This window comes from Astyanax mexicanus, chromosome 19 (assembly GCF_023375975.1).
Source record: "Astyanax mexicanus isolate ESR-SI-001 chromosome 19, AstMex3_surface, whole genome shotgun sequence".
Classification (NCBI taxonomy): Eukaryota; Metazoa; Chordata; class Actinopteri; order Characiformes; family Acestrorhamphidae; genus Astyanax; species Astyanax mexicanus.
In genome coordinates, this window is record NC_064426.1 from 32,119,240 (window position 1) to 32,131,296 (window position 12,057).

The 12,057-nt window shown below is 40.4% G+C and overlaps 1 protein-coding gene across 2 annotated transcripts in view; it reads left to right on the top strand.

The window, feature by feature from the left end:
• baiap2l1b (BAR/IMD domain containing adaptor protein 2 like 1b) overlaps positions 1-12,057 on the top strand; it is an 82,571-nt gene that overhangs the window by 39,474 nt on the left and 31,040 nt on the right. For both annotated transcript variants that reach the window (XM_022673275.2, XM_022673284.2), the window contains exons 5-6: positions 3,184-3,255; positions 4,599-4,733. In XM_022673275.2, the coding sequence (XP_022528996.2) occupies positions 3,184-3,255; positions 4,599-4,733 (207 nt within the window). The remainder of the gene's footprint in view (positions 1-3,183; positions 3,256-4,598; positions 4,734-12,057) is intronic.

Genomic DNA, 12,057 nt, shown 5'->3' on the forward strand with positions numbered 1-12,057 from the left:
ATTTTATAGTATTTTTTATTTTTTTATTTTAAAAAAATCAAGTTTAATTTAGTTTAACACTAATACTTCTTTATAATAGGACTGGGCGATATGGTAAAACGATTTCACAATATTTCAGGGTATTTTGTCATATTTTTGCTGATGTAACAAAACACTGAATAATAATTACCGTATTTTTCATACTATAAGGCGCATTTAAAATGATTTAATTTTCCCAAAAATCGACAGTGTGCCTTAAAATCAGTGCACCTTATGTATGAATTTTACCAGTCAGGTTGTAAGGAGCAGTAAAGCCACTTCACTGATGTACAGCATTATAAAGAAGTTTCAGTGAAGTTTCTCCAGCACTAAGGCTGGAGCAGTATAACTCTCCATAGCTCTCACACTCACGCTTCTCATGCCTCCCATCTCATCCCACTGTTTAAAGTATGACTATGAGTGTTTGTAATGCTCATCATAGCCCCACGCTTCAACAAAAAGAGCCAATTAAGCTGCTAGCAGAGGAGGCATGTGGGTGAATGTGACCCCCTACACCCACCCCTCTTGATATGGAGATCTGCGCATGTGCAGTAGCCAAAAAAAACCTGAAAAGTTATGTTTTTGCGCATTATTGTCACATATTGAATAACATAAGGGCATCATATGAAATATCAAATATCAAAACAATACAAAGTACACTGCTTTTAACACAGACTATTGCTGTTATCACAATAAAAAAATAAATTATGACAATATCTTTATGTACAATACTACATTTACATTTATGGCATTTGGCTGACTTACAAGGGTGTTTTTATTACAGAGTGTTAGAAGTCTTGCCCAAGGACTCTTATTGGTGTATCACAGTATAGTCATCCAGAACAGGAATTGAACCCCAGTCTCCCACATGATGTGGAGGCTCACAAGCAGGCGGTGGTGTTATCCACTGCGCCACACCAACCACATACTAAATGACACAACCCTGCTTTATGTCTCAAACCATGTAATAAAAGCAAGCAAGCTACTCATTAGTTACTCATTTCTAGCATAAAACCTTTATTTCTTTAAGTGTACCTTCCTGTTTGTTATTACTCTCACACTCACCTACCTACTCTTAAACACACCTGCACCCAGCATATGCCTCCCATCTCATCCCACTGTTTAAAGTATGACTGCGTGTGTTTGTAAGTGAGTGCTCATCATAGCCCCACTCTTCAACAAAAAGAGCCAGTTAGCTTGCTTGTTATCTTGTTATGCCGCTAGCAGAGGAGGGTCAGTGTGCATTCGGGTGAATGTAAACCCCCTACACACACTTCTCCTTGATATGGAGATCTGCGCATGTGCAGTAGCCAAAAAAACCCTGAAAAAAACAAGGACGACATGAAATATCAATTATCAAAATATCAGATATCAAAATAATGCAAAGTAGACTGCTTTTAACACAGAATATTACTGTTATCTAGGGGTGTCACGATTCTGTCACGGGGTGGGCTAAGTATAAGTGATGCAAAGTGATACAAGTGATCTGTAATACACCACATTAGGCACTAATGGTCAAATTTAAATAATTTAATTAAGATATATATGTAATGCCATCTAGTGGCTTTTTTTGGTAGCAGCAGTGTGCACTATTAAAACAGCAACGTGCAACATAACAAAATAAATAATAATAAAATACAGGAAGAGTCATGTACAAAATAATAGAACAATTAGAGCCTTAACAAACTGAACTCTATCCTACTATAACAGTTAAACATGAAAAATAAGACTTTAAGACTTTTTCGGTCACCGAGAATGACAAGTTGCGTAGCATGCTGCGCCATTTGCGTAGCGCGTGCATGCTTGCGTAGCTTAGAGGGAGGGATCTTCGATCATCTTTTGACTTCAAGGCTCAAGACCATGACATAATTTTGATCGATTTTGATAAAATACCAAAATCTTGACACCCCTACTGTTATCACATGAAAAATAAATTAAATTATGACGATATCCTTATATGTATGATATGTACAATACTAAATGACACACCCCTGCTAAATGCATCTCAAAACCATGTAATAAAAGCTTCTTTAAGGAAGCAAAAGCAAGCAAACAAATTTTAAAAAAGTTTTCTATTGCATTCGCTACTAATTAGTTACTCATTTCTAACATAAAATCTTTATTTCTACGAGTGTTCCTTCCTAAATTTGCTATTACTCTCACACTCACCTACACACTCTTAAACACCCACACCCGCACCCAGCATATACAGTATATCCTCCACTCCCTGTTTTTATGGCGTCTGACGTCTTGCTTTCTTCATCTCCGGGTCGCTTGTGTTTTTTTCCTTCACACAGTAACGGAATGCTAAAAATAGCATTAGCGTAGTCCGCGAGTGTGACATTGGAATAGTGAAAGAGCTGTAGCTGAAAGAGCTCAGTGTTGAGTGAAATTACACTGAATTTACAGGGGAGGAAAGGGAGAGTTTGGCAGTTTTGCACTGTTCTGTTTGTGAATGATGCATTCTTTCATTCTCTCATTCTCTCGTTCTCTTTTTCTGAATGAGTGGAGCTGAATGTAAGTAAAAAGCACACAGTGTTAAAGAGAATTCTAGCAGAGCGTCTCAGTGTGTGTGGAGGAGTTTGGAGTTGGAGTTGGCTTGTGGAGAGCGAGGGTGGGAATCCACATTTCCTCACGGCGAAAGAAAAAGAAAAAAAAAATCAGTGATTATGAAAAAAAAGCAGAATGGAGGAGATGGGTGGGCGCCACTTGTCGCAGCGGCAAGGTCTACGGTGATGTAATTGCTCGCCCTCGCGCCGCTCTGTGGTTGGCTAGACTGGGTTGGGAGCGTGAGAGCGTGATTAGTTGAATGAGGGTTACAGTAAGTAGAGTGTGGGGGTGGAAATGGGTCGGAATGGGCACGGGGGTCTTCGGGCATCCCTAGCCCGTGTGTCTCTCTTTCTCTATGACTCAGATCCTTCATAAAGACCCTCATCAGCAGCCACTTGGGCTTATACAACAGCAGCCAAGGCCAGCGGCGCTTAACTCAATGACCTATTTTTCCTTTCCTCTCTCTGTGCATTTGTGTGCGTTTGTGCCTGCGTGATGCTAATGTAGGCTTTCCACCAACGTACCTCCCCCTCTGTGTTTATAATGTTTTATATAGAATGCATTTCTATCCGCTTCAGTCTACTCATCCCTCTCTTTTTCTTTCTTTTCCTGCAGTTTAGACGCTTCCATCGAGAGATTATCGGCGAGCTGGAGAAGAAGACGGACATGGATGTGAAGTATATGACGGTGAGATTTGCATTCCTTGGGAAAATAGGTGTTTTATTTGGAAGTATAAAGTGGAAATAATGTCAAAAATACATGTAAATTTCCTGCTAATGATTTGTGATATAAAATTTATATTACTGTGAAAACGTGAGTAGAACATCTACTCTGTTTTTGTTCTGTATGAGTTTAGAGTTAAAAAATAGAAAAAGAAGGACCATGCAAAAGTTTGGGTAATCTACAACTAAGGTTCTCAAACTTTTTGCCCCACAATTCACCTGTTGATAACTAGAAATCAGTAAAAACCCCAACAAACCATTATTTTTATAATACATTTCTAATTTTATCCTATTTGAAAGACCAATTACTTCACTAAATCCTTAGTCCTCCCCATATTACTTGTAATGCCCCAACACTAGGAGAGTGAAGATTACCACATGCCTCCTCTGATACATGTGAAGTCAGCCATTGCCTCTTTTTGAGCTAGCATTGATTGATGTAGCATCACTTGGTAGCCAGCTCACTCTGAGGAAAGCACAGTGACCCAGCTCTCTCAGACTCTGGCTGCTGATGGCAAGCAGCATGACTTGGGATTCGAGCCGGCAGCACCATAGTTCACTAGTCCACTTAGAGCCCCTGCCCCCACCTTCTACCTTATTTAGGAAGCTTCATCTCTGGTTAGATACAGTAATTGTCTGCAACAGGAACTGTAACTGAAACACATTACATTTAGTTTGCTTTGAGTTGCTTAAGCGATTTGCTATCATTTTTACATTGCTACTTATTTTCCCATAATGTTTCTTGTATAAACATGACCGACAGGTTGAGAAATCCTGACCTGGGAGATTTTAATGTGGGTCTGTTTTTGCCCCCCTCCCACCTCAAAGTATATTTAAAATATGACTGGGAGTGTTGTGTAATTATATGTAATGCTCATAATAGCCCCACCCTTCATAAAAAGAAGGGAATTAGCTTGTTGGTTAAGCCGCTAGCAGAGGAGGGTCATTGTGCTAGTGGGTGAGGATGAAACCCCTCCTCGATGTGGAGATCTGCGCAAGCGCAGTAGCAAAACAAACTGTGAATTTTTGAGCCACATATTGAGTCACACAAGGACCCCTTATGAAAGTGACTTAAATCTGATTTGACATGTGCACACAGCCCTGAAAAAAATCTGATCTATGTCACATTAAGGCCCAATTTCAGCCACGTAATGTGAATCAAGCTGTGTTCATTTTGCATTGTGTCACTCTACTTAAAGAGTTAAGACTGTAGCTTTAATTTAAGACTGTTTTCCCAGAAGTACCGCCACCTACAAGCCCCGGCATGCACTAAATGAAAGTGTGAGCAGGTTTCATGTGTCTCCACAGGCCACGTTTAAGAGATATCAGACAGAACACAAGATGAAACAGGACTCGCTGGAGAGATCGCAGGCTGACCTGAAAAAGCTGAGGAGAAAGAGCCAAGGCAAGAACGCGCTGAAGTACGAGAGCAAAGAGAACGAGGTGAGCGAACGCAGAAACACTCGGGCCACCTTCACATCCCTGCCACCGTGCCAGCGGCAGTCGCGGGGTTGTGCTTTAACTGCCCACATGTTTACGAAAAAAGAATAGTCGTTGGACTTTGTGTTATGCTTATGAATTCCAGGAATACACCCTGCTGTTCTGGATCACACCCACACACACACACACATACACAATTTCCAGACACCACACAAACCCCCCCACACACACACATATGCACACATGCACATACGTACTGTATCTTGCCCTAATTGCATATTGCATATCAAAAGCAGGAAAAAAAACAGCTTTAAACGCATCATATTTTAGAAAGCATAGTTCCTTATTTAGAGTGTAGGCTTCATTTTCAGAACAGGCATCATTTTCCTGAACTTCTGTAGCACTGGCATCTCAAGCAAAGAAGCATTTAGCAGTGAATCACCGTTCCCAAAGAGTCAAAATGCAAAAATAGGTCTGAAGGCCTTTTTTAAAGCAAAATGAAATGCCACGACTGACTGGAAATTATGTATGTGTCACGAGGCAGCAGACGCAGTCTCCATAGGCTGCTTTCTTAGAAAAACCCATGATTCTAAATAAGCATGGACCCTGCAACGTCTCTCAAGAGGTCTAGCACCCCTGCTGGCTGGTTGCAGTATGATGTGTGACTCCACCCATTCTCATAATATACAGCTCATGAAAAACCTCTGGAATATAATCAAGAGGAAGATGGATGATCACAAGCCATCAAACCAAGCTGAACTGCTTGAATTTTTGCACCAGGAGTGGAATAAGATCACCCAAAAGCAGTGTGTAAGACTAATGGAGGAGAACATTCCAAGAAAACTGTGAGTTATTCCACCAAATATTGATTTCTAAACTCTTAAAACTTTATGAATATGAATTATTTTCATTATTTGAGGTCTAAAAGCTCTGCTCTAAATGACAATATGTTTATTTGGAAAAATATTTTCTGTAGTTTATAGAATAAAACAACAATGTTTATTTTACTCAAATTTATACCTATAAGTTGCCAAATCAGAGAAACTGATTCAGAAACTGAAGTGGTTTCTTATTTTTTTTCAGAGCTGTATATGTACTCTTTTAAGCTGATTTTTAATGCATCTTGGCATGTTCTCCTCCACCAGTCTTACACACTGCTTTTGGATATCTTTATGCCTGCACTCCTGGTGCAAAAATTCAGGCAGTTCAGTTTAGCTTAATGGCTTGTGATCATCCGTCTTCCTTTTGATTATATTCTAAAGGTTTTCAATTTGGTAAAATCAAAAAAACTCATAATTTTTAATGGCCTCTTATTTTTTTTCCAGAGCTGTATACTAGAAGTAGAAGTGCTGAATACAAAAGACCTAAATTTGTATTCTTCACCTTTTTCATAATTCAGTTTTTTTCCAAATTGTTTTAAGCGCTGTTCAAGTGTCGGCCTTCTTCTCCTACATAACCACTGAATGCATAATTTCCTACCAACAGAATATTCATGACAGTCACCTAACAGAGATGAAATGCTTCTCTGTACATCTGCCTCCACATGGCTGGGATTATGCAACAGTATATCAAGTGTTTTTTCTGAAACGTTTCTGGGTCTTGCAGACCCGTCTGATAGTGAAGGCTTCTGAGACATTCACATCTTCTTTTCATCACAGACAAAAAGACAGATATCATATATCTGTGCTTCTGCATTCTCAGACATCTGCTGTTAGCATCCTGTTAGACGTCCATTACAGATTCAGCAATGCTGCTATCATCTATCTGAAATAACTCACTTTGTTAACTTTTGGTTTGGACATTTGTTTAATTTTAGGTAGGCTTCTGGAAGGCTTTTACTTAACAGCTGTGCTGAACTTGTCAAGAGTTCACAATACATCAAGTATCTATTTTTATTGAAATATAGGCGCCCCAATCTGACTTGCTTACTGAGTAACTAAGTTACTGCTTCATTACTCCAAATGGTGGCGCTAATCTAATGAATAGGGTGAACCTGTAGTAAAGAATATTGGTCATCAAATTCTGTGACACTGACACCAATAAATCCATTATTTCTGGTATTCGCTTATTTAGGAGTATTTTATCCTTCACCTTGTAGGCGATTGTAAGAGCTTTGTAAGAGCTGGTAGCCAGTGGAGCTCAATGAGCAGTGGGTTGACATGAGCCCGTTTTGGCTGGTTGAAGATCAGACGAGCTGCTGCATTCTGGATCATTTGGAGTGGTTTTACTACACAGGCCGGGAGGCCAGTTAGTATGGCATTGCAGTAGTCGAGGCGTGAAATGACGACTGCTTGTACCAGGAGTTGGGTGGCCTGTTGCGTCAGAAACGGTCAAATGTTTTTGATGTTATAAAGCGCGAAGCGGCAGGATCGAGCAGCTGAGGTCACATGGTGCGTGAAGGAGAGCTGGTCATCAACCATAACACCCAGGTTCCTATAGCAACCTTTGTCGGTGACAGAGAGAGAGAGAGAGAGAGTCGATGGCTATAGTGAAGTTGTGTTGAAAAGATGGTTTCGCTGGTATAACCAGAAGTTCAGTCTTTGAGAGATTTAGTTGAAGGTGATGCTCCTTCATCCATGCGATGTGATATATCGAGTATTACAGAATCGCAGTATTGTGATATCATCGCTTCATATTGTGATATTATTGTATCATGAGATGACCTCACACTCCTAATACTGACCCACTCTTATCTGTTTGTCGTCAGTTTTTCCCCTTTCGTTTCTCCAACTTCAGCTGCAAAGACATTCTTTAATTTCTTCGGGCAATTCACTTTTATTTTTTTATATTAAGTATTTTTCGCACCATAAGGCGCACTTAAAACCTATACATGTATACATTTTTTTTCCAGTCAGGTATAACGAAGCAGTAAAGTCTCTCCACTAAAGTACAGCGTTATAAAGAAGTTTAGTTTAGTTCTCAAGCACTGAGGCTGTAGACATGCATGTTTATGGTGTTAAAACAAGCTACATTGGACAAACCGCTAGCTTATATCGCCCTGGGTCACCGGAACACTCAGGGTTCCTCAGTGTAATGATGTCGGGGAACAAGCGCTAGCGGCTAGCCGCTAATGCTGCTGCACCAAGCCTTAATGGAAATCTGGAAATCTAAGCTTACTGAAAATAAGCGGAAACGCTTTATTTACCCAAATAAACAGTTTTCAGGAGAGGAATCCAGTAGTGTAGATTAACATCCAGCGCTTATTTGATAATTATAATTTTAATTTTTATTTATTTAGCTAAGCTAGTTTTGCTTAACTTAGTTACCCCCCACCACCACCCAGCAGCAAGACCTGCTGAATTAAAAGATGAAATGGCAACACCCTGTTCCTTACTAGTCTCGCATAATGCTCCTTATAATCTGGTAAATCTGGTAATCAGTAAATAGACGTTCACTGATTAGTGCACCTTACAATCTGGTGCGGCTTATAGTGCAAAAAATACGGTAGCCAGAAATATGGCCAATAAAGTGTCTATTAAAGAGTGTTTTAAGGTGCTCAGACTGGAATGATGTGTCAGTCCCTGGTGTCTTTGTCTGATTGAATTCGTGCTTTTCTTTCCAGATGAAACTGAGTTGTCCATAGCAACAGGGTTGTCCTCAGCACTGATCAGAGGTTTGCGGTGATAAACGTTCGGCTCATTGTGCGGAACCTGTCCGTGCCTGTGTCTGTGATTTATATAGATACAGCCTGTGTCTCCCATGCTCTTATCATCACCTAGAACAGCCCTCCAGGGAAGTGAGGCTTGAGAAAGCCTGTGAAAACACAGCCGCCGTCTCTCAAATCTTAGCCGAACACAGGACTGGCGTGGCCGTTCCTGTTGTATTACAGGAATATTATGTGTTATCGCAGCGAGCCAGAATGTTGTCTCTCTGATAGTGTGCATGCATGTGTGCTGGTGTGTGTGTGTGTGTGTGTGTGTGTGTGTGTGTGTGATAGTGTATCTCTCAGAGTCTGGTCAGCTCACACACTCAGGTAATTCCCCCGCCACGGCCAGAAATGCAGCACGCCTCATTCCAGTGCGTTTGAGGATGGTGCTCCGTTTGAACTGGGATGAGACGGGGCATTCGCTGAAAGCAACCTGGCTGGTGGGCGCTGGCACTCAAAGCAGGAAGCAGATAAAAAGGGAAGCAGCTTTGGAGCTCCAGGCTTTTTCCCAACAATGCCAGGGGGGGGCTGCCTTCCACCGGACCATCGCCCAGGCCCTTCCTGTACCACCTAGCCTGATTGTTTGCCTCAGGCTGTTATATACAGTACCTGCAGGTCAAAAACAATCATATCAAGTGCCTTTACAGAAAGTAATGAGGAGTTTTAATAAAAAGAGGAAAGACACGCCAAGATGTAGCATGAGGATTAAATAAAGCTAATAATGTTGGTGGTGGAAGGGAGGTTCTGCTGCTTGTTTTTGATTCAGATACAAATACAATGCTAATCCATGGCCCATGTTAAAACAACAAAAAAATCCTTTAATATCTTTAATATTTATATAAAGTGCTTTACAGAGTATTTTGGTTTGTTTATTACTTTTTTAAGTTACAGTGTAGAACAAAATACAAAATAAATACATGACACAATAGACACAATAGACACAATAGTCATGATAGAGAGGATATGATTCTATATATCAGTATACTGCAACCAGTGCTGTTAGCAAGGTAATATGTTAAATTAAATTAAATCAAATTTTAGGAAATCTCTAATAGTGTCATATGTATTCAATCTTGATTACTATATTTTTTGCACCTAAAATCCTTTAATGTTCCCAAAAATTGTCAGTGCACCTTATGTATGAATTATACCAGTCAGGTTGTAAGGAGCAGTAAAGCCACAGCGTTATACAGTACAGCGTTATACAGATGTTTCAGTGAAGTTTTTCCAGCACAGAGGCTGTAGCAGTATTAGCATAGTGATTATTGGGTATATTATTAAGTATTATTGGAATGTAGCTAGCACTGCTGGAGCAGTATTAACATTAGTCACTAATCGAGCTAAGCACTAGCTCTTTTGCCATTCAAAGGTGAGTATATCGGACTGTAGTCTGCGTGTTTACCATGTTAAAATAAGCTAAATGGGATGAACCGCTAGCTGATAGCACCCTGGCTTACCGGAACACTCAGGGTTCCTCAGTGTAGTGCTGTCAGGTGGCATTAGCAGCTAAACGCTAGCACTAGCCACAGTTAGCGGCTAGCGCTGCTGCACCCAGACTTAGTGTAAATCTGGAAATCAAAGCTTACTGTTAATAAACCCAAATAAACAGTTTTCAGAAGAGAAATCTGTGTAGATTAACATACAGTGCTTGATTGACTAAAAAAAAAAACTCCAGCTGCACCGCTGCAGTGTCTGATCTACTCATATCAGCTTAACACACACTACTAACACCTCATACACCACCATGTCCCTCAGAGTTACTTCAGTGCTGAGAATGACCCATATAAAAATAGTTAATAACTAAATAATAATAATAAAAGCTGCTCTGTGGTGGTCTTTACTGTGGGGTCCTGACCATTGAAGAACAGAAGAAAATTGGAGAAAATCAATAAAGGGTGCAGAGAAACAGATAGAGAAATACAGTCTGTCAATAACACTCTGCACAGCCATGAACACATACAAAAACTGCATACTGCCATGAACTGTGCACATTTTGATTAATCCACCATACTGTGACAATGTTTTCTCCATACAAGTCTCATAAACAAATCCATGTGACTTTCCAAAAAGTAATGAGAAGCTTTAAAATAAAAAATAATAACACAAGATGCTGCATGAGGATTAAATAAAGCTATAAACGTAGGTTGGTAGGGATTCTGCTTTTGGTAAAAAATTTTTTTAAAGGAACAAAGTAAATCAAATACCACGTTAATCCATGCTCCCCTGGGTAAAGCCAAAGATTGAAAGGGTGCTCCCAGCAGACCCGTGTAGACATGAAATTTGGTTGAGTCACACTGTGTGATGTATGATGTCTCATGGGCCTGTAGTGACGACAGGAGAAAATTAAAGAGGAGAGGAGAGAAAAGTGGAGAAAAAAAATGATTCCAAAGCAGAGCAGAACTTTAATCCTTAATGTGGGAGAAGCTCAGACTGGTCAGCCTGTATAACGATATTTATGTACTGTATCTTTTATGTTCTGATGAGATCACTGTGCTGACTGTATAACATATAATCAAGCCTGAGGTGCTTTATACACTCGCTCTGTCATTCTCTGGATTACGAGTCACAGGGTGGGTCTGTGTGAATAAGGCAGTTTTATGGAAGGCTTTAGGTGGCCACCCATGCAGTGTCCTATTCTACCTTCTAGAAGCATTTAGGTGGTCAAAATTGCTTATTTACCATATTTTTCACACTATAAGGCACACCAGATTATAAGGCGAACAATGAATGGAATGTCTATTTTCTGTTCTATTTCCATACATAAAGTGCACCAGATTATAAGGCGCATAATGCGACACAAGTAAGGAACAGGGGTGTAGCCATGTTTTCCTTCTAATTCGTCAAAACACTTCCTGTTTCTGTAAGCCAGGGCACTATCAGCTAGCTTGTTTTAACACAATAAACATGCAGGCTACAGTCTGAAATACTCAACTCTGAACAACGAAAGAGCTAGCATTTAGCACGGTTACAGGTAAAGATAATGTTGCTCCAGCAGTGCTAGCCAGTATTCACAGCAGACTACAGGCCGAAAATACTCAACTCTGAACAACGAAAGAGCTAGCATTTACCGTGGTTAGCGGCTAATGATAATGTTGCTCCAGCAATGCTAGCCGGGATTCACAGCAGACTACAGGCTGATAATACTCACCTCTGAATGGCAAAATGGCTATTGCAGTTAGCAGCTAATGCTAATGTTGCTCCAGCAGTGCCAGCTAGGATGAACAGCAGACTACAGGTCACTAATACATACCTCTGAACGACGAAAGAGTAGCACTTAGTGTGCTTAGCAGCTAATGCTAATACTGCTTCAGCTTCGGGGTCTCGGGCTAAACTGAAACTCCTGTATAACGCTGCCCTTCAGCAGAGTGGCTGCAGAGTACTGCTCCTTAATATCTGTAGTAGGTAGGTAAAAATACTCAGAGTTTTCTTCCTCTGTTTGGTTTGGTTTCACACAGGCATGAACCTAAACACACTAAAATGCGCACCAATAAACCACACAAGCACATTGTCTCCTCTCATTGGTAAGAACTGCCTGGTGCGGGAGCAAGAACGTAAAAAAAATCAAGAAGATTTTGTGTCACAGCACGAACTGTAAATCTGTGCAGCGTGACGCTGCTTTACCCCGAACACAAAAAATTTGTCATGCAAGCAGTGAACACTGCACATACTGCAACCTTAATG